The sequence below is a fragment of the Scyliorhinus canicula genome, chromosome 9 (assembly GCF_902713615.1).
Source record: "Scyliorhinus canicula chromosome 9, sScyCan1.1, whole genome shotgun sequence".
NCBI lineage: Eukaryota > Metazoa > Chordata > Chondrichthyes > Carcharhiniformes > Scyliorhinidae > Scyliorhinus > Scyliorhinus canicula.
This window is the reverse complement of record NC_052154.1, coordinates 3538662-3561212: the sequence shown is the minus strand read 5'-3', so window position 1 is coordinate 3561212 and position 22551 is coordinate 3538662. Positions and strand designations below refer to the sequence as shown.

The window sequence follows — 22551 nt, the reverse complement described above, 5'->3', positions numbered from 1 at the left end:
GCATATTGTTCTTCGCATCTCATTGTACCTCTCGCTTATCCTGTCAACCTCTTGAAAAGACAAATTTCCAATCAGTTTTGTGAAGTGAGTTACATTTACCGTATATACTCGCGTATCATGCGACTTTTGAAAACCTAAATTGTAACCTAAATTTGGGGGGTCGCATGATACGCGAGATACAAAATTTGCGGGTGTGAAGTGCTGGCCAAGATTAGGCTGTTGGGCTGTTAAGCAGACCGTATCCATTTACGGTAAGTCAAATAGTACCCAGTAGTTAATGAAACTATTAGATTTATTTTTGGACATAATGAAATATAAAACAGGAATACATATGTAGGTTAATTAACATTTAATAAAATAAAAACACTATTAAAACAAACTATTACAGGTAAACTAAAATCCTTCAAATTCGCTTTCATTGTTATCAGTGTCATCATCAAATAAAGCTTGGAATTCTTCTTCATCGAGGCAGTCGTCTTACTGATCATCTTCCAGGTCTTCAATATTTTCATCCTCTTCTCCTGCATCTTCGAATAAAGCATCATCTTCACTTCCATCCAAAGCATTTGCTATTCCACATTTTTAAAATGCTTTAACAATCAAATCTCCATCTATCTCAGCCCATGCTTCTTTTACCCACAAACACAGTAGAGGCAAATCCGGAGCCTTCATATTCCCTCCCTTCGTAAATGATTTCTCTCCTTCCATCATCCAGTCATTCCATTTCTTTCTTATATTGTCTTTAAATGGCTTATTAATGGATACGTCAAGTGGCTGAACGACGCTAGTCAAGCCAGCTGGAACGATTGCTATATCGGTGTTCGATTTGCGAACAGCTTTCACAACAGAATCCACTCGATGTGACCTAAACATATCCCACACAAGTAAACTTTTTTGGCGTCGTAAACCACCTGCTCTTGATTCCCAAACTCTCTTCAGCCAAATCTTGCAGCCATTATCGTTCATCCATCCTTTTTCATGGACATGGACAATGATACCATTTGGAAGTTTTAGTTTGGGCATTAATTTCCGTTTAAAGATAACCATTGGAGGAAGTTTCGTCCCATCTGCCATACACGTTAGTACAACCGTAAAATGTGTCTTTTCATGCCCTGTAGTTTTGATAAAAATACTTTTCTCGCCGACCTTATTAACGGTTGAGTTTGATGGCATATCAAAATTCACGGGTGTCTCATCCATGTTTCCAATGCACGATAACTTATCGCTGTTAGCTTTGCGATGTTTGATTACAAATGTTTGAAAACTAGTCACTTTTTCTTCTAATTCTTTTGGGAGTTTCTTTGCAATTTTTGTTTTTCTTCTTAACACAAAGTCATGTCTTTTCATGAACCGCGTACACCATCCGGGACTTGCAGGAAACACACAAATGCCCATTTTTCTTGCTTCTCGTAAAGCATAAAGTCTTATTTTAGATCGTGTTATAATATAACCATTTTCTCGATTTTCGGACACCCACTTTGATACTTTATCTTCTAACTGCGGCCAATGACATTTCGACCCACGATTTGCGCATTTATAGGAAGGAGTTTCCTTCAATTTTTCTTTTTGTTTTCTCCAGTTTCGGACACAGCTTTCTCCGACACCAAACAGCTTTGCAGCTTTAACGTTGTTGCTTTGTTCTGCTTCGGCAACAACTTGCAGCTTCAATTTGGCAGTATATTTCTTCGCAGATCTTTTCTCCATAGTGGCTAAGGGTAGAATGTATTTGATCGTTGTTATGTGTTACGGTACTTGTTACGTGTTAGGTAACTGTTTATTATCGTGATTAGAAACAGAAAAACAGCTGTTTCTCATTCGGTTGTTTACGGCGGAAAGCCTAACCTAGTGTCATCTGGTATCTCAAAAAAGTGACTCGCATGATACATAAGATATATGATAAAATCATGTTTTGGGGACGAAAATTTAGGGGTCGCATGATACGCGAGATCGCAGGATACGCGAGTATATACGGTATGCAACAAAACTTTATGCAAACCAAATCTTGAAAAAAATATTTCAGAGAAACAACCCTTACATCATCATTCTGGTCTCAAAAGTAGATTCCAGAGACGAGTCATTAGTCACAAGAGATTCTGACTGTGATGGAAGAGAAGCAGATCATGGAGACGAAAGGGAAAGTGAAAGTCCATTTCAAAGCGAAACTCTTGAGCACGATCAACGGCCCTAGCTCTTCTGTTGGTCAGTTAGCTTTAAAACGCTAATGTGTAATCATCGACATTTTACAGACATTATCGAGACATGGTTTCATAGCATTTAAGCTGACTACTTGCGGTGCTTCTCACTAGAATAGCTAGACGAGAATCCTTCAGCTGGAAAAAAAATTCTTAAAAACTCTCTCTTTAGTCGAGGTCATCATCAACGCTCAGGAAATGAAGAGCAAGTAACACTATTCCCATTTACTTCTCAGACTATAAGACATAGGAGCAGAATTAGGCCACTCGACCCATCGAGCCTGCTCCCAATTATAGTTGGACTGACCCTCAGCCTTAAATAATGTTTCTCAGCAGTGAATGAGGTGCACTGAACAAAGAAAGGGTTACATTTGGATGCAAGGCAAGTCACGTACCCGATGGCCTCCTATTTGGTTCCCGATTTTCATTCTTAAAGTGATCATTCTCCGGCCGTAGACCTTTCTGTGATTCAAAAACTAATTAAAGAAAAAATGCAATAGCAATAATAAATAACGGTCAGCATTATTTGTCAAAGTGTTTCATGGTACCAACATTTCAATACTGAGGAGATTCAGTTTTGATATTTTAAACTCCAATTCAAGAGGGTTACAGTAATACAACGTGAGGAAATACTCTCAAAGCACCTCGCAAGACATGGTAGCTGGAGACTTCCGTTTGGACAGTGAAGTTCTAGAGTACATTAAGATGGATAAGGTATTATTAGCTGGCATAAAGGTGCATAAATCCCCTGGGCTCGATGAGAGATCACATGCTGCTATGGCAGGAGATTGCAGAGGCCGTGACAGAGATAATTAAATCTTCACTGGTCACAGATGAAGTGCCTGATGATTGGAGGATAGCTAATGTGGTACCTTTATCAAAGGAGGGCAGAAGGGACAAGCCAGGTAACTCAAGCCAGTTAGCGTGACATCAGCGGGAGGGACATTATTGGAAAAAATTCCGAGAAACAGGATTAATCAGCACATGGAAAGGTTGGGATTGAGCTGGGATTAATCAGGGATAGTCAGCACAGACCTGTTGGTGGGAGGTCCTGCCTCACTAATTTAATTGAGCTTTTTGATAAGGTGACTAAATATATTGATGAGGGTAGTGCAGTTGGCGTGGTTTACATGGACTTCAGTAAGGACTTAGACAAGGTCCCACATGGAGGGCTGGTCCAAAAGGTACCACGGGATCCAAGACAAGTTGGCAAATTGGATTCAAAATTGACTTGTTAATAGGAGGCAAAGGGTGCTGGTGGAAGGGTTGCTTTTGTGATTGGAAGCCTGTGACCAGCAGTGTGCCCAGCGATCCGTGCTGGCATCCTTACTGTTCGTTATATACATTAACAACTTGGATATGAATGGCGAAGGTATCATTAGTAAATTTGTGGATGACAAGAAAAGTGGTGGCATTGCTGATAGTAACAAGGATAGTCTTAGGCTTCAGATTGATACTGATCAGCTGGTAAATTGGGCAGAACAATGGCAGATGGAATTTAATCCTGATAAGTGTGAGGTGATGCATTTTGGGAGATTAATAAGGACAGGATAGATACAATGAACGGTAGCTCCTTTAGGAGTATTGAGGAACAAAGGAACCTTGGTGTAAAAATCCATGGATCCCTGAAGGTGGCAGCAGAGGTAGATAGGGTGGTGAAGAAGGCATATGGAATGCTTACCTTCATTAGCCGGGACATAGAATATAGGAGCAGGGAGATCTTGCTACAACTTTATAAAACGCTGGGCAGGACACAGATGGAATATTGTGAGCAGTTCTGATCACCACACGATCAAAAGGATGTGATTGCACAGGAGAGGGTGCAGAGGAGATTCACCAGGATGTTGCCTGGGCTCGAGGAGAGACGGAAAGGCTGGGTTTTTTCCCCCTGGAGTAGAGGAGGCTGAGGGGCGAAAATTATGAGAGACATAGTTTGGGGCGACATGGTGGGCCAAAGGGCCCGTTTCTGTGCTGTATTTCTCTAACACACAATGAAAACAGACTTCAAGTCAATGTTAGTTCACAATCAATCCAATTTATATGGCTGCGGATGCCAGAGATAAATTAACTTGCTGATTAATTATAAGACAGAGATCACAAGGAGGTATAAATACTTAAAAGTTGTATACTCCTCGCCAACTGCAAACTTTTATCCTGGTAAGTCAAGATGGCTTTCTTTTTTGTTTTTAAAAATATTTTTATTTATAACAATATATTATATAAAACAGATGTTATAAATGACAATATAAGAGGAACACACTCAACAGTTGAGAATACATTCAAACCTAACACTAAATTAAAAATAAAGCCCCCTAGACAACGGCCGGTGACTAACTGTTGAAAAAAGGAAATGAATGGCTGGCATCTCAGGTAGAACCCCTCTACCAACTCCCGAATGGTGTACTTGACCTTCTGCAACTGCAAAAGTTCCATGAGGGCACCCAACCAGGCCGGGACACTGGGTGGAGTAGGAGACCTCCACCCAAGCAGGACTTGCCTCCAGGCTATTAACGAGGCAAAGTTGAGAGCATCAGCTTCGCTCCCATCTCCAGCCGAGTCTGGTATGCCGAAAATGGCCACCATCAGACAAGGCTCCAGGTCAGAATCTCTGACATGGCATTAAAAGGAGGCCCGGGCAGCACGGTGACACAGTGGTTAGCACTGCTGCCTCACGGCGCTGAGGCCCCAGGTTCGATCCCGGCTCTGGGTCACTGTCTGTGTGGAATTTGCACATTCTCCCAGTGTTTGCGTGGGTCTCACCCCCGCAACACAAAGATGTGCAGGGTAGGTGGATTGGCCATGGTAAATTGCCCCTTAATTGGAAAAATGAATTGGGTACTCTAAATTTTAAAAAAAGAGACCCAAAGGTTTAACTTAGGACACAAGCAGAACATAGGAGTATGATTAGCCGGCCCCCTGTGAACATTGCCCACAGTTGTCATCTACCCCCGAAAAAAATCCACTCATCCTCGCTTTGGTCAGATGAGCCCTGTGCATCACACCTTGAACCGGATCAGACTAAACAGAGCACAGGAGGACGTGGAGTTAACCCTACAAAGAACCTCACTCCACACCACCTCATCCAAAATAGGACTCAATTCGCCCTCCCACTTTGTCTTCCCCCTCATCCAACGGAGCTGACTCCACTAATAGGATCTGGCCGTAGATACCCGAAATATTCTCCCCACCAGACCTGGCCAAAGACAAACTCCTCTTCAACAAGGAGGATGGCGGTGTCAAGGGAAATGAAGGGACGGTCTTCCACAAAAGAAATCGCAGATCTGGGTTTCCACCGAATGCTCCGGTTTCTTCACGGTCCAAAGATGTGCAGATTAGGGGGATTGGCTGTGCTAAATTGTCCCTTAAGTGTCCAGAAATGTTAGGTTGGGTTACTGGGACAGGGTGGAGGTTTCAGTTGGGTGCCCTTTCCAAGGGCCGGTGCAGATTTGATGGGCTGAATGTCCTACTTCTGCACTGCAAATTCTATGATTTGATGATTCTATGAATCATCTCTGGGAGGCAACGCTCCAATCGACAAACCTTGGCAAGTAATTTAGCCTCTACGTTCAAAAACGATATGAGTCGATACGACCCACGTTCCGTAAGATCATTGTCCTTCTTCAGGATCATAGAAATAGAAGCCTGGGCAATGAATATGTCCAATATTAACGGAATCAACTTAACTGCAAACCTCTTGCAGAACTCAATGGGGAATCCATCAGAGCTGGGAGCTTAACCCGTCTGCATTAACCCAATACCTTTCAGAATCTCCTCAGGACTCAATGGAGATTCCAGCTCCTCCCATCTCTCTCTCTCTCTTTCCACCGATGGGAAGGATAACCCAAATAAAATCTCCAGCATGACCGAATTCTCCTCCGGGAGCTCCGATCTATAAAGATTTCAATGGAATGCTTTGAAAGCTGCGTTGACCTTAAACAGGGCGGAAACCAAACTGCCACCCAAATAATCTGCATCATTTCCCGGGAAGCCACCAGCCACCTTAGCTGATGAGTTAAAAGGCATCTGGCCTTCTCCCTGTATTCATAAAATACCCCCTTTGAACTCCGCAGCTGACTCACCGCCTTACCGGTTGATAACAATTCAAATCAAGTCTGCAGCTTTTTTCAGCTCTCAAGAAACTCGGGGCTAGGGGCAAGTGAGTACTGGTGGTCCACCTCAGGGATGGAATCCATCAGCCTCTGCCGCTCCATCCTCGCAGGCCTTTTCATATGTGCTTTACAGGAGATTATCTCCTCAAATAATCACCTTCAGGGCTTCCCATCGAGTAGAAGGTGTGATAGACTCACTCTTGTTAAACTTGACACATTCCTCAACGGTTGAGAATAAGTTTTCAAAATTGGAGCGGCAGAGGCTGATGGATTCCATCCCTGAGGTGGACCACCAGTACTCACTTGCCCCTAGCCCCGAGTTTCTTGAGAGCTGAAAAAAGCTGAAGACTTGATTTGAATTGTTATCAACCGGTAAGGCGGTGAGTCAGCTGCGGAGTTCAACGATATCCAACCTCCAGGACGGGCGCTCAGAGGGACCTACCTGACTCTTGGACCACGTCCACAATTGTGGAGCATGGTCCGAAATCACAGCAGCCGATTACCCTGCCCTCTTCACCCAGGGGGAGAAAGAAAACCCCTCCCCCCCAAAAAAAGACTAGTCCAAGTCAGGAATAGAGACCAGCAACCTCCTAATAAACCCTGTATCATCCCACTTTGGCATATAGACACTGACCAGGACCACCAAAGTGGCCGCTAAAGACCCACTGACCATAACAAATCTCCCACCAGAATCCACGATGACCTTGGCAGCCAAAAATTAAACTCAGTTGTTGATCAAAATTGATCCCCCCCCCCCCCCCCCCCCCCCCCCCCCAGAGCCTGGATGAAATACCCGGTTCACCCACTCCTTCCTTACTCGCAAATGAGTCTCCTGCAAAAACACACAACATCGGCACTCAAACCTTTCAGGTGAGCAAACCCTCATGGGCCAACCAACCCCCTTACGTCCCAGGTGACCAACCAAATTGAGGGCCTCATATTTCTCCCCCCCCCCCCTCCGAGTCGATGCATTAAGCCAAGATGGCCGCCATACCCACCGGCAAGACAAAACAAAGAAAAATCTGTATTACAGTCAGCAAACTCTCTCTCTCTCCTCCCCCCCCCCCCCCCCCCCCTCTCAACCCGCACTCCCCATCACCGCCCTCACAGGCAAATGCACATTCCAATAACCACAAAACCAATGAAATACCATGCCCACAACTAACCCCAAACCCAAAAACACTTAAGCTCATTATCTCAAACCAAACTAGTGAGCAAAGTCTTCAGCTAGCAAGGTCCTAGTCAGAGTGGGGGAAAAAAACATACTGCCCAGACTGAAAACGCCGGTGAGCCTAACGTCTGTGGTGGGTAAAGTCTTGGAGAGGATTATAAAAGATACGATTTATAATCATCTAGATAGGAATAATATGATTAGGGATAGTCAGCATGGTTTTGTGAAGGGTAGGTCATGCCTCACAAACCTTATCGAGTTCTTTGAGAAGGTGACTGAACAGGTAGACGAGGGTAGAGCAGTTGATGTGGTGTATATGGATTTCAGTAAAGCGTTTGATAAGGTTCCCCACGGTCGGCTATTGCAGAAAATACGGAGGCTGGGGATTGAGGGTGATTTAGAGATGTGGATCAGAAATTGGCTAGTTGAAAGAAGACAGAGAGTGGTAGTTGATGGGAAATGTTCAGAATGGAGTTCAGTTACGAGTGGCGTACCACAAGGATCTGTTCTGGGGCCGTTGCTGTTTGTCATTTTTATAAATGACCTAGAGGAGGGCGCAGAAGGATGGGTGAGTAAATTTGCAGACGACACTAAAGTCGGTGGAGTTGTAGACAGTGCGGAAGGATGTTGCAGGTTACAGAGGGACATAGATAAGCTGCAGAGCTGGGCTGAGAGGTGGCAAATGGAGTTTAATGTGGAGAAGTGTGAGGTGATTCACTTTGGAAAGAATAACAGGAATGCGGAATATTTGGCTAATGGTAAAATTCTTGGTAGTGTGGATGAGCAGAGGGATCTCGGTGTCCATGTACATAGATCCCTGAAAGTTGCCACCCAGGTTGATAGGGTTGTGAAGAAGGCCTATGGTGTGTTGGCCTTTATTGGTAGAGGGATTGAGTTCCGGAGCCATGAGGTCATGATGCAGCTGTACCAAACTCTGGTACGGCCGCATTTGGAGTATTGCGTACAGTTCTGGTCGCCTCATTATAGGAAGGACGTGGAAGCTTTGGAACGGGTGCAGAGGAGATTTACCAGGATGTTGCCTGGTATGGAGGGAAAATCTTATGAGGAAAGGCTAATGGACTTGAGGTTGTTTTCGTTAGAGAGAAGAAGGTTAAGAGGTGACTTAATAGAGGCATACAAAATGATCAGAGGGTTAGATAGGGTGGACAGCGAGAGCCTTCTCCCGCGGATGGAGGTGGCTAGCACGAGGGGACATAGCCTTAAATTGAGGGGTAATAGATATAGGACAGAGGTCAGAGGTGGGTTTTTTACGCAAAGAGTGGTGAGGCCGTGGAATGCCCTACCTGCAACAGTAGTGAACTCGCCAACATTGAGGGCATTTAAAAATTTATTGGATAAGCATATGGATGATAAGGGCATAGTGTAGGTTAGATGGCCTTTAGTTTTTTTTTTCCATGTCGGTGCAACATCGAGGGCCGAAGGGCCTGTACTGCGCTGTATCGTTCTATGTTCTATGTTCTATGTTCTAAGACCAAAACCCCTTCAAAAATCATATTCCAGCCGGGAGCTATATATTCCTCATTCCAGCGAGAATTCAAAGAATTTGCACTGCTCTATTTATGGGATGCATTTCACACTAATTGAACCCTCACCAAACTTGTACTGTAGGTAATCTGTAAAACAGCATCAAGACATGAGATTTATGTGCATCTCCAAAAAGGCAAACCACATCAGTGTACACTCAAGCAGAAGGGAGAATTGGGACAAGTTTCTTAGATTCAAAACTGCAACCTGTGAATTGGACACAAACTCAATTGATACCTTTTCTTGCATCGTGAGAGTCTGTTGGTTTGTGGTGGTGAACTGATGGCAGAGGTCTGGTTAAGACAGGACTCCTTCTGCCCACAGGAGCCTGAGAAACATTGGTCTGCACCGCCTGTTCCATTGGCGGACTTTTCCTCAAGGAATCCAGCTTTGGACTTGATCGACCTAAAAAAGAAATGCACCAAATGCCGACATTAAAGACATCCACCCTCAAAGACGGTACACTGCAAATATCTGGAGCTGAAATAGATGTTGGCTAACCAGAGGCTGAGCGTGCAAGGTTTCAGAATGACAATGACTTGCAAAACTACATACACACACATGGAGTTTCAAGCACCTTCATAGCTTCTCTCCTTGCTCGCTGACCTGTGAGGTAGGCAGAAGTTTCCCAAGTTGCTGCCAATATCCTTAACCAATGAGTAGGAAACATATCAGTTGCCCAGGTGCATCATGGAGATGGTCAGTCCCTCGGCCCTAGAACCCTTATCCTGCCCTTCCCCCTGCTTACATTGTGTCCAATATACACCACCCCTTTTAGCATAGTTAACAGAAGGGGACGGTGAGGGAAAGGTCAAGAAAACCTAGAAGAAGTTCATAAATATGTAGATGTTAAATATATTTATTGCTGGCTTGGCTCAGTTGGTTGTGGGGTCTGAAGGAGTTAAAGGGAGGTGGTGTGGTCAATTCTGTCAAAGTTGGCAGATTGGTCAAAGTAGGAAGAGGATGAATTGTTCATTGGAATCACAATCACAAAGGATGTCATCTGCGGCTTGGATAAGCGCTGTTTAAATGTTGTGGCAGGGGCAGAACCCAGAGTAGAGAGGTTCAGACATGAGAGTTGTGGGCAAAATGAACACAGATCTCCGAGGTCACAACACATTAGAGGACTGAAATATCTATGTTCTATAATGTAGGCCAGATAGGCTTCAGATGGTTTCACAGGTCGGCGCAACTTCGAGGGCCGAAGGGCCCGTACTGCGCTGTAATGTTCTATGTAAAAGGAAGGTTGGAGATGGGACAGTAGATTCAAAGAACAGATGCGTCAAAGGTGTGCTTTTTTTTTGAAGAATGGGTGAAGCAGGCAGATTTGAAAAGTGGACGAGGTACGAAAAATCACCTCTCTTCATTCTTTTCAAAAGCATCATCTGGCATTTTTCCACTTGGGTGAAAATTACAGAATAGCAACTGTGAAGCCTGAAGCACTGCCTCAATCGAACATCAAACACTACTTCCTGGAAGTTGCCATTTCCACAGCCTTCCCAGCCAACAAAAGCAAACATCTTTCGGTCTCCCCAACTCATTCCTTAATCCTGCCTCTTTCATTAGACCCCTCCCCTGTACCCCTTCAGTGCTGCACTGATGCGGGAGTTACACTCTACATAAAAGTCCTGTTGTCGACGTATTTAGATGTGCATATTTTGGAACATTGCAAATGGCTCAAATGTTATTACACTTTTCAAGCGGCATCATCCAGTTGATCCTCTGTGCGAACTGTCCAAATCAGAAGCTACAGAAGTGTAACTCTCATTGATAATAAAAATAATGACAAGTTAGTTACTATTACGGAGACTCAACTCGGTGTGGAACCTTAGCTAAGGGACAATCCACTCCAACCACCTGTAATAAACTAACCTCCCGAGATACAAAAAGGAAAGGATATGGATGGCTCCTGGAATGGGTCAATTGGTTAAGTGACCTGGTTCAAGCATTACTCAGGTCATATGAATGGAGTAACTCCCAGATTCGTTCCAGTGTCTGTACTGGGATTACTCATTTCAGTCAGGATATTACAGTTGGCCTTGAGGCTTTAAGGTTCGGGAATGGGAAAAGGTCAAAGCAGGATTCCAATTCCCAATTTCAATCAACTGACCCCAATGATAAAGTCAGGACACAGGATAAAGACAAAATCAGGCTCGGCTCCAATGTTTCTCCTGAAGTCGAGAGGAATGCATGTCCTGGAATGTGTGTGAAGTCATTGTCCTCGTCGACCATATGAGCTCCTCCAGGTTTCAGAGCTCAAGCTGCAGAAGGAGTTTGTGGTGCATCCATGAGGCTGAGAGCTGTTCAGATAGCGCATTCACAGAGGCTGTCGCATCACAGTTTAAGGGCCTGGCTGCAGAGGGGGAATGGGTGACCACGAGGCAGCCCAAGAAAACTGGGCAGGTAGTGCAGAGTCCCCTGGGGTTCAGCTCAGAAATCGGCTTTCCGTTTTGGAATCTGGTGAGGACCCAGCTCCTTGAGGAGTGCAGTCAAAGCCAGGTTTATAGTGCCATGAACAGCTCAGTTGTACAGGAGGGAGGAAAGAGCAATAACGGTGGGGATTCATCAGTTAGGGGAACAGACATGCGTTTCTGTGGCCATAGATGTGATTCCAGGACAGCATATAAGAATCTTTATTAGTGTCACAAGTAGGCTTACATTAACACTGCAATGAAGTTACTGTGAAAATTCCCTTGACGCTACATTTCAACGCCTGTTTGGGTACATGGAGGGAGAATTCAAAATGTCCAATTCATCTAACAGCACGTCTTTCAGGACTTGTGGGAGGAATCCGGAGCGCCCGGAGGAAACCCACACAGACACGGGGAGAACGTGCAGACTCCGCACAGACAGTGACTCAAGCCGGGAATTGAACCCTGGTCCCTGGTGCGGTGAAGCAACAGTGCTAACCATTGTGCTACCATGCTGCCCATGTTGCCTCCTTGGTGTCAGGGTCAAATATGTCAGAGCAGCTACAGGACATTCTGCTGGGTGGAGGGTGAACACCCAAAGATTGTGGTCCACATTGGTACCAGTGATTTTGGTAGGAAGGGGAATAGGGTCCTGCAATCCCGTACCAGCCTCCCCGAATAGGCGGCGGAATGTGGCGACTAGGGGCTTTTCACAGTAACTTCATTTGAAGCCTACATGTGACAATAAGCGATTCTCATTTCATTTTCAATCAGAATTTAGGGAGCTCAGTAGAAAATTAGCAAGCGGGACCTCAAACGTAATAATCTCTGCTTCAATCCCATTATCACGTGAAAGTGAGTCCATAAATGAAGGCAGATGAATGCATCGCTGGAAAGATGGTGCAAGAGAGAGGGCTTTAGATTCCTGGGTCACTGGGACTGGCTCTGGAGGAGATGTCACCTGTACAAGCTGGACAGGCTGCACCTCAACAGAGCTGGCATTGACTTCCATGAGGGCATTTTGCCTATGCTGTTTGGAGGATTTTAAGCTAACTTGCAGGGGTGAGGGAACCAAGAGGAAATGTGAGAGAGGAATACCAGGATGCGCAATATACTGGGAGGGACTGAATGCACTAGTATAGCAAGTTAATCTAGACAACAAGGACTCCTGCTTCATATTCCTAATCATTGACTACAGCTCCGCTTTCAACACCATAATCACGGCCACGGTCATATCAAAGCTCCAAAACCTGAAACCTAGGACTTGGGTCCTCCCTCTGCAACTGGATCCTCGACTTTCTGACCCATAGACCACAATCAGAAAGGATAAACAACACCTCCTCCACGACAGTCCTCAATACCGGAGCCCCGCAAGGCTGCGTGCTTAGCCCCCTACTACACTCCCGATACACACACAGACAACTGTGTGGCAAAATTTGGCTCCAACTCTATCCACAAGTTTGCTAATGATACGATCATCGTGGGTCGGATCTCAAACAACGATGAATCAGAATACAAAAGGGAGCTAGAGAACCTAGTGGCATTGTGTAATGACAACTTTCTCTCCCTTAATGTCAGCAAAAATAAGGAGCTGGTCAATATCTTCAGGAAGCAAAGTACTGTACACACCCCTGCCTGCGCCTGTTCGGATAAACTGAGGGAGAGTGTCCAATTCACCTAACAAGCACGGAAAAGGGAAATGATCTGGTCACAGACTTGTTATATTTCCTTAGATGGGGAAGGCAAGGCAAAATGCAGAGCTCTCTGGATGAAATAGGAGATAGAAATGAAGATAAGGAAGAAAAAGTGCACTTATGACAGGTGTCAGGGAGAAAATAGAGTAGGTTCAGAGGGGAGATGAAAAAGCACATTAGAGAAACAAAGAGAGATTATTATAAAAGACTGGCAGCCAACATCGGGGAAATCCCAAAATCTTCTATAGGCATATAAATCGTAAAAGGGTGGTGGCAAAAGGAATAGGGATCTAAAAGGGAATTACTTATGGAAGCTGGGGGCATGCTGAGGTATTAATTGAAAACTTTGCATCAGTCTTTACAAAGCAGATAGTTGCTACCCAGGACATGGAGATAGATGAGGACATTTTGTCCCTAGAAGAATTCAAAATCGTTAAGGAGGAAGTGTTGAAATTGTTGTCGGTACTGAAAGTTGACAAGGCACCAGGACCGGATGAGATGCATCCAAGGATATTGAAGGAAGTGATAACAGAAATTGCAGGGCGCAGGCCATAAACATCTCGAGACTCAGGGGAGCTGCCAGAGGATTGTAGAATCCTTAATATTACACCCTTGTTCAAAAAAGGTTACGGATAGCCACAGCAATAACAGGCCAGTTTAACATTAGTGGTGGGCAATTGATCAAACTTCCAGAAACTATTAGAGATGGAATTAATCACATGAAAAAAACATGGGTTGATTGGGAAGAGCCTGCAAGAATTTCTAAAGGGGAAATCGTGATTAACGAACTTGAAGTTTTTTGAGGAGGTAACAGATAGGGTCAATGAGGGTAATACAGTTGGTGTGGTATGCTCGGTGCTAGATTCTCTGCACCCCGACGCCGAAATCGCGGCCGGCACCAGGGCGTAGAATCCAGTTTGATGTCGAAATCGGGCCCAGCAATTCTCCGGGCACCAAAACGCGGCGTCACCTGGGAGTGCACCGCGCAACCGGGGACCATTGCCAGAGGCCCACTCCGACATCCTCCACCCCCAACCGGCCAAGTTCCCAACGGCATGGAACTAACCTGGTATTGCCGGTTCGGATGCTCGCGTGGAAGCTGCAGACTCAGTCCGCGGCCGCCCTGGTCTGGGGCGGGACAATCAGAGGTCAGGGGGGGCCTTATAGGCGGCCAGGGAATGATTGTGTGGGGTTTGAGGGTCGGCGCATGGCTGATCGGGGGGTCGCTTTTTCGGATCCAGCTCTGCGGTCCGTCATGGAGCATGGCGTGGCTGCTGGAGGCCGCCGCTGTGCACAAGCGCGGCCTCTGACCTGGAAGTCCGGGGGCCCGTATCTGCAGCAATAGTAGTGACATTTATTCCGGGCCCCTGCTAGCCCCCTGCAGGGCTGTGAATTAGTGTCGCTTTTTTCCAGGATTTTCAGTAAAACTCCACGGTTTTGACGCCGGCGTGGGGACATAGTCCCAATAATGGAGAAACCAGCCACTGGACTTTCAGAAGGCATTAGATACAATGCCACACAACAGACTTGTGAGAAAGGCTACAGCTCATGGAATAAAAGGAACAGTAGCAACCTGGACGCAAAACTGGCTGAATAGATCTTGGTGTGCAGGGGACAGTTTCAAAGTTTGTGGGTGACACAAAACTTGGAAGTATTGTAAACTGTGAAGAGGACGATGTAGAACTTCAAAAGGACACAGACAGGTTGGTGGAGTCGGAAAGATAGGTGGAACATAGAAGTTCAATGTAGATGTGTTTGAGGTGATGCATTTGGTTGAAAGAACAGGGGAGAGACAATATGAAATAAGGGATAAAATTCTTAAATAGGGTGCAGGAGCTGGGGGACCTGGCTGGATATGTGCAAAAATCATTGAAGGTGACAGGACAGGTGGGGAGAGAGTAGTTGATAAAGCATATAGTATTCTAGGCTTTATTAATAGGGGAATAGAGTACAAGAGCAAGGTGGTTATGCTGAACTTGTACAAGACATTAGTTAGACCTCAGCTGGAATATTGTCGCACTATAGGAAATATATAAACGTATTGGAGAGAGTGCAAAAGATATTTACAAGAATGGTTCCAGAAGATAGATTGGAGAGGTTGGGACTGTGCTCCTTCGAAAGAAGTTGGGAGGAGATTTGATGGAGATGTTCAAAATCACAAAGGGGCTGGACAGAGTAAATAGGGAGATACTGTTCCTGCTCGTAACAGAATCAAGAATGAGGGGGTTCAAATTGGAAAAGATTTTCAAAAGAAGCAAACATGTGAGAAAAAACTTCTTCACATTACGAGTGGTTCAGGTCTAGAATCTGCTGCCTGTGGTGGAGGCAGGTTGAACTGAAGCAGTCAAGAGGGCATTACATGATTACTTGAATAGAAACAAGATACGGGAAAAAGGCTGTGGAATGACACCATGTCATGATGTTCGTTTGCAGAGCCAGTGCAGACACAATGGGCCAAATGGCCTCCTTCTGTACCACAGCAGCTCTGATTCTGTGGAGTCCACTGACTGCTTTGTCATGCATCTGAAGAACAACCAATTGATAAGATAGTTAAGATCGCTCAGCCCTTGAAACCCCAGCTCGAAACGACGTGCAAGGGGAATGGTTGAAATAGACTGTGCATTTCAGATTTGCACAAGTCTTTTGAGGGCCCTGAAGCATTTTCATAATGCTGAATTCAGACATTGCAAGGGTGACTGTACACAATTGAAAATTTACAGCAAACATTCAGAAGTGCCCCCTCTCTCAATTCTTAAATGGAAACTTTTGATTTCATAATTTGACATCAAAAAAAGATTAATATGTTAAAGCCTTACCCTGAAAAGCTAATTGCAATTTCAGTGAGCCCATATCAGGTTTGACGGTCGGACCCAGTGAACTGGTCTGTGTAAGTGATGCGAAGCTGGTTTTGTTGCTGTTGAAAGATGACGACGGACCTCCTGTTTGTGTGCAGTAACAATAACACGGGGAAGAATTCAGAAAAAAGGATAAAAGATTACAATGGTCTTGCCATCATTGGCACATAAGAATCTATTTTTACAAACAGTACAAAGCAAAACACATTCCTTTCCCATGCTCTCTTACAAATTACTTGTTAGACTGTTAAAATTCAGTTTAAAAAAAGGTCACATCCAAATTCATGGATACAAACTAACCCTCAACCATCGGACATGAAGCAATGTCGTGCTCAGTTTTGAATCTTTGAAATGAAATATCCCACACCCAATGTGAAGGTTGGACTCAAGATTACGAACGGGGGGGGAATCCCAACCATGACCATTGGTGGATTGTTGAATTGTCACAGTGCAAATTCTATTCTTCCCTCCACATCATAAAGCAAAAAAACTTTCCAAACAAAATCTATTATATACATTGACATCAAATCTACATGTAACGGGGCAGCACGGTGGCCTAGTGGTTAGCACATCCGCCTCACGGCGCTGAGGTCCAAGGTTCGATCCCGGCTCTGGGTCACTGTCCGTGTGGAGTTTGCACATTCTCCCCGTGTCTGCGTGGGTTTCGCCCCCACAACCCAAAAATGTGCAGGGTAGGTGGATTGGCCACTCTAAATTGTCCCTTAATAGAAAAAAATAATTGGGTAATCTAAATTTAAAAAAAAAAAACAAAAAAAAAAAATCTACATGTAACAAACTTCACAAACACCAGGGGTCAGCTGTGACAATGCATGACATGCTGAGGCTGGTTTATTTGTAAAAGCTTTTCCAAGTTAGGGTGTTCCAATTTCTTCAATAATAGCTCCCCAAATAAAACAGAAATTCAGGAGGAACACTCCACTTCAGAAGAGGTGGACCATAAAGTAACTGCTGTTTACTGTAAGAATTACTTGAGGCTTTTCAGATCACCCTTCTTGAGAGATGACCTTGGAGAAAGCTGCACAATCGGAAACACATCCAAATCATTTGTCCCTGCTCAGAATAGAATCCATTCTATTGGTCATTTCCAAAGAGAAAATGTCAACTTTTTGCAGAGTTAATCTTCAAATATAATTAGACAGGAACTGGAGGTCAAACACAGCTCCATCCCTCATGCAACAAAGGTATTAAGGCGTGTCAAATCACCTTGTTCATATGGAAATCGCTGGTCAAAGATGGTGGAAGATTGCTATGGTTAATACCTGTCGATTAGCTAAAGCTAAACAGTGCAGTAGGAGGCCATTCAGCCCATCAAGTCTGCACCGGTCCTCAGAAAGAGAACCCTACTTAAGCCCACACTTCCACCCTATACCCGAAACATAGTAATCCAACCTAACCCTTTGGACATTATGGGGCAATTTAGTATGTGGCCAATCCACCTAACCTGCACATCTTTGGACTCTGGGAGGAAACCGGATCACCCAGAGGAAACCCACGCAGATACGGAGAGAAAGTGCAAACTCGCGGCGCCGAGGTCCCAGGTTCGATCCCGGCACTGGGTCACTGTCCGTGTGAAGTTTGCACATTCTCCCCGTGTTTGCGTGGGTTTTGTCCCCACAATCCAAAGATGTGCAGGGTAGGTGGATTGGACACGCTAAATTGCCCCTTAATTGGAAAAAATGAATTGGGTACTCTAAATTTTAAAAGAAAATGCAAACTCCACACAGTCACCAGAGGTCAGAGTTGAACCCGGGTTCCTGGTGCTGTGAGGCAGCAGTGCTAACCACTGTGCTGCCCACACAAATTGAGGCAACAATCTTTTCTCGGTCTTTTGGCTCGGGTCAAGTATCAGATCAAGCCCAAGATGAGGTGCATTGCCTTTACTTGTCAGCTTGGATCTTGTATGTCTCTCTTGTGGAAACTGTGAACTGGCTTCAATTCAAATTGGTTTTTGGAACAAGCAATGAGATAGATTAAGGGTTTGCCCAGTCCACTCTGCGCATTTGCTTTGTAGCTTTACAGATGGGATTTTTTTTAAATTGAAAAACAAATGAGGGAGCAAGCCACAGATCAAATCATCAAGACTTCAATCCCAAAGTTAGTTGATTTCAGCCAGAGCAACAATATGGTGGCTTTGGAAGGTGAGGAAGAAACTGCTGAGCCACTTCTTTCTATGGTGTTGACAAGGTAGATTGAAGCCTCCTAATGGATGAACAAATAGACTGGGTTTGGCTGCGATGCCCTGAAAGATCCAATAACCGGGTACCATTGACTACCATAGTTTTAATACAAACAATGGTCATTTGGGTGAACTTCTTGAGAGTCTCCACATTAGTGGAGCAGTGAAGGGGGAAGAGGAATGGAAACAGAATTGTTAGATTCAATACATGTCAGCATTTCAGAATTGATCGGCATGGAGCTTGGTTTAAAGCTGAGATTTAGGAGTGGATGGATTCTTGCAGAAAAGGTGGAAATCTGGAGTCATTCGAGAACAGATGCAATCAACTCTGCCATTCTTTCTCAATATCGCTGCTGATCTTCAAAATAAATCTATTTTGGGAGCAGCATGGTGGCACAGTGGTTAGTACTGCTGCCTCATGGCGCTGAGGACCCGGGTTCGATCCTGGTCCCGGGTCTCTGTCCGTGTGGAGTTTGCACATTCTCACAGTGTCTGCGTTGGTCTCACCCCACAACCCAAAAGATGTGCAGGCTAGGTGAATTGGCCACGATAAGTTGCCCCTGAATTGGAAAAAAAATTGGATACTCAATTTATATTTAAATAAAGATCTATTTTGTTGATTGTCGGTCATGCTCAGGGTGACCACATTCTGCTGATTTCCATCTGTGCACTTTTTAAACCTCCCATTATGACTGAAGTGATTTGCACACAAAGCAAGGGCAAGAAAAGTGAGGTGTGTGCTGATTGCTCACAACATTGACTGACACAGTCGTGCACTCCCTCTGCATCCAAAGTATGAATATTTATTTTGTTTTCACCATTTGAAGATGATAGTTCTATTAATATATCAATGATTAAGCATTTTCTACAACGAGTTATGAAATATTCGGCATGTATTAAATGCACTTAATCTTATTCATGGGGTCACGGTTAGTCAACAAGCCCGATTTCAATCTTGCAGCCCATGGAGATGAAGGAGAGCCACTTGTGCAGCCCACTCACTGGCCCAGGTTGTCCATCAATGCTATATAGACGCAATATCACAATTCCAAGAGTGTGCAGGAACAGGGGTGCATATGCATAGATCTTTAAAGCTGACAGTATGTACTGATTTCCTACCTACAGTTGTTGACAGGGCCCTCAACAGTGTGCTGTCCATGTCCCATGCCACTACCCTCACCCCCTCCACTCCCTCCCAGAACAAGGATAGAGTCCCCCTCGTTCTCACTTTTCATCCCACCAGCCTCCGTATGCAAAGCATAATCCTCCGCTATTTTCGCCAATTCCAGCGTGATACCACCACCAAACACATCTTCCCTTCACTCCCTCTGTCAGCATTCCGCAGAGACCGTTCCCTCTGAGACAATCTAGGCCACTCCTCCAGCATACCCAGTACCTCTCCAATCACCCATGGTACCTTTTGCGTACAATCGCAGGAGGTGTAACATCTGCCCCTTTACCTCTTGCATGCGTAACATCCCAGGCCCCAAAACACTCATTCCAGGTTAAGCAGCGTTTCAATTCCATCTCTTCCAATTTGGTCTGCATCATTCGCTGCTCCCAATGTGGTCTCCTCTATATCGGAGAGACCAAAAGCAAACTGGGTGATCGCTTTGCCGAGCATCTTCGGTCTGTGCGCATTCAGGACCCTGACCTTCCCGTTTCTTGCCATTTTAACAAAAGACCCTGCTCCCATGCCCACATGTCTGTTCTTGGCCTGCTGCAATGTTCAAGTGAAGCTCAACGCAAACTGGAGGAACAACATCCCATCTTCCGGTTAGGCACGCTACAGCCTTCCGGTCTCAACATCGAATTCAACAACTTCAGATGATCAGCTTTACCCCGTCTCGACCCATTTGTTTTCATCCCATTTCATTTTAACTGTCTTTTACCATTTCTTTCTTTCTTAATACATATTTAACCCCGCCGCACAATCTTATCCACCTTTTCTTAACCTTTCTCCACTTTGCTTCCCCCTCTCCCACATCTACTGTTCATCCTCTGATGGCAGTTTCTCTGCTGTTTGGCCTTTCACATCTTTTGTTCTCTGAGTGCCATTAGCACTCTTTCCCCTTGCTTTCTGTGGCCAGTAGCACCCCATTTCCCTGGGTTTCTGTGGCTATGACTCACCTTTTAAAAAAATTTAGATTACCCAATTATTTTTTCCAATTAAGGGGCAATTTAGCGTGGCCAATCCACCTACTCTGCACATTTTTGGGTTGTGGGGGCGAAACCCACGCAGACACGGGGAGAATGTGCAAACTCCACACGGACAGTGACCCAGAGCCGGGATCGAACCTGGGACCTCAGAGCCGTGAGGCAGTTGTGCTAACCACTAGGCCACCGTACTGCCCCGCTATGACTCATCTTTCATTCTCACTCCACAGTATAAATATTTCCCACTTTGTCTGTCTGTTAGCTTTGACAAAGAGTCATCGGACTCTTTTCTCTCCCTACAGATGCTGCCAGACCTGCTGAGATTTTCTCTTTCGTTTCAGATTCCAGCATCCGCAGTAATTTGTTTTTAATCCAGCATGTACTGAGAGTGATTATCAATGCAAATGGGATCTTGGGCTTCATGAATAGAGACATTGAGCACAAAAACAGGGAAGTTATGCTGAAGCTTTATAAAACTGTGGTTAGGCCGCATTTAGAGTTTTGTCTGGTTCTGGTCACCACACTTTTGGAAGGGTGTGAGGATCGTTGAGAGAGTGCAGAGGAGATTTCTCAGATTGGTTCCAGGGATGACGGATGTTAGGTTGGAGAAGCTGGGGTTGTTCTCCTTGGGGCAAAGGAGATTGAGGAGAGATTTGATAGAGGTGTACCAGATTAAGGCAGGTTCAGATATGGCAGACAAAGGAAAACTGTTCCCATTCGCTGATGAAACGAGCATTAGGGGACACAGATTTTAAAGGTCTTGGGCAAAAGATGCAGGAGAATATATGTGGAAGAACGGTTTTTCTTTTCCTGCAGCTTGTCGTCATGATCTGGGATCTGCTGGAAATTAGATGGGCACTTTAGGGAAATAAGCTTGCATTGCTATGGGAATAGAGTGGGGGATGGGAATGGGAATGACTGGACTTTTCTACAAAGGGCCGGTATGGGCTCAATGGGTCGAATGGCCCCTTTCTGCGTCATAATGACTCTATGGCCACGACCTGCCTTTGAAACTCAAGGCCCATACGAAGAACTTTGACAAAGTATCATTGGAGAAGTACCAGCAAGTGAGGCTGCGGCACAGGAGAACACTTGGTTCTTTGTTTCAATACTTGATACAGATTGAAAATTCCCTTATCCCAAATGCTTGGGGCTGAATGTGTGTCGGATTTTGGAATTTTGCCGTTTTCAGAATGTACAGCGCGTTGGGAACTTCAGGTGTGCTGTGCGTTGGCAACTGTGCATCGCCTGGGAGCCTTGTGGGATTGCCACGTTGATGCTCCAAAAAAGTGCAGATTCTGGAATTTTTTTGGTTTTCAGAATTTCGGATAAGGGATACTCAACCTGTACTTAGGTTTAAATGCGAGCTGGACTGTTGGAAGTAAGCAGATTCAAGCAGAGTCATCACAGTCAAACCTAGTTGGTTTTTCACCTGACATCCATTCACCCAACCTCAAATTCCACTCAAGGCTCAGGATTATCTTCAGTAAGAAAAATGCTGGAAGACACTTGAGGAAGCTGCTGAGCATGTGGTGTGGCAGTCTCGGATTACAACTGCTGTAGCAGTCAGATGAACAGTATGATCTCAGTCAACGCACTCCAGCAAACTTGGATCATTCTTCGACCAAAGTCTCCAACAAAAAGGCTGGTGACCCGAGACCGTTCGCGAGGGACAAGGAGAATATTTTAACAGTTGTTTTTTTAAAAATGGTGCACCCAAAAACATTGAAACCTGGAGCTCTTCCCTGAAATTCCTGAAAGTAGTAAGTTCATACTGGATGCGCCTATTTTATATGCAGTACAGAAGTGGCACTATGATGTAAAAAATACATTAGTTCTTCCAGTTAGATATCTGGTCTTGAATCAAGTTGCTTTGTTTTGGTTGAAAATCAATTAATCAAGAGGCCCAGTCAGCACTGGGAACAACACGGTTGACAAAAAATGTCCTCTGAAATGGCTGTGCAAGCCACTCAGTTCTAGGGTATTTAGCGATGGGCAACAAATGCTGAGTTTGCCCACAACCCATGAAAGTATACTTAAAATGAATACACACATCAACATACTAATCTACTTGGGGAGGGGTAGTTATGATGCGATTAGGCAAGAATTAGGGAGCATAAGATGGGAACAGAAACTGTCAGGGAAAGGCACAAATGAAAAGTGGAGCTTGTTCAAGGAACAAATACTACGTGTCCTTGATAGGTATGCCCGTCAGGCAGG

At 44.9% G+C, this 22551-nt stretch overlaps 1 protein-coding gene across 1 annotated transcript in view; it reads right to left on the bottom strand.

The window, feature by feature from the left end:
* Positions 1-22551, bottom strand: part of LOC119972012 (protein LSM14 homolog A-like) — a gene marked incomplete at its 5' end in the record, with an annotated part of 70072 nt that overhangs the window by 25013 nt on the left and 22508 nt on the right. The window contains 3 exons of the mRNA XM_038808435.1: positions 2588-2668; positions 9255-9422; positions 15939-16061. Of these exons, the coding sequence (XP_038664363.1) occupies positions 2588-2668; positions 9255-9422; positions 15939-16061 (372 nt within the window). The remainder of the gene's footprint in view (positions 1-2587; positions 2669-9254; positions 9423-15938; positions 16062-22551) is intronic.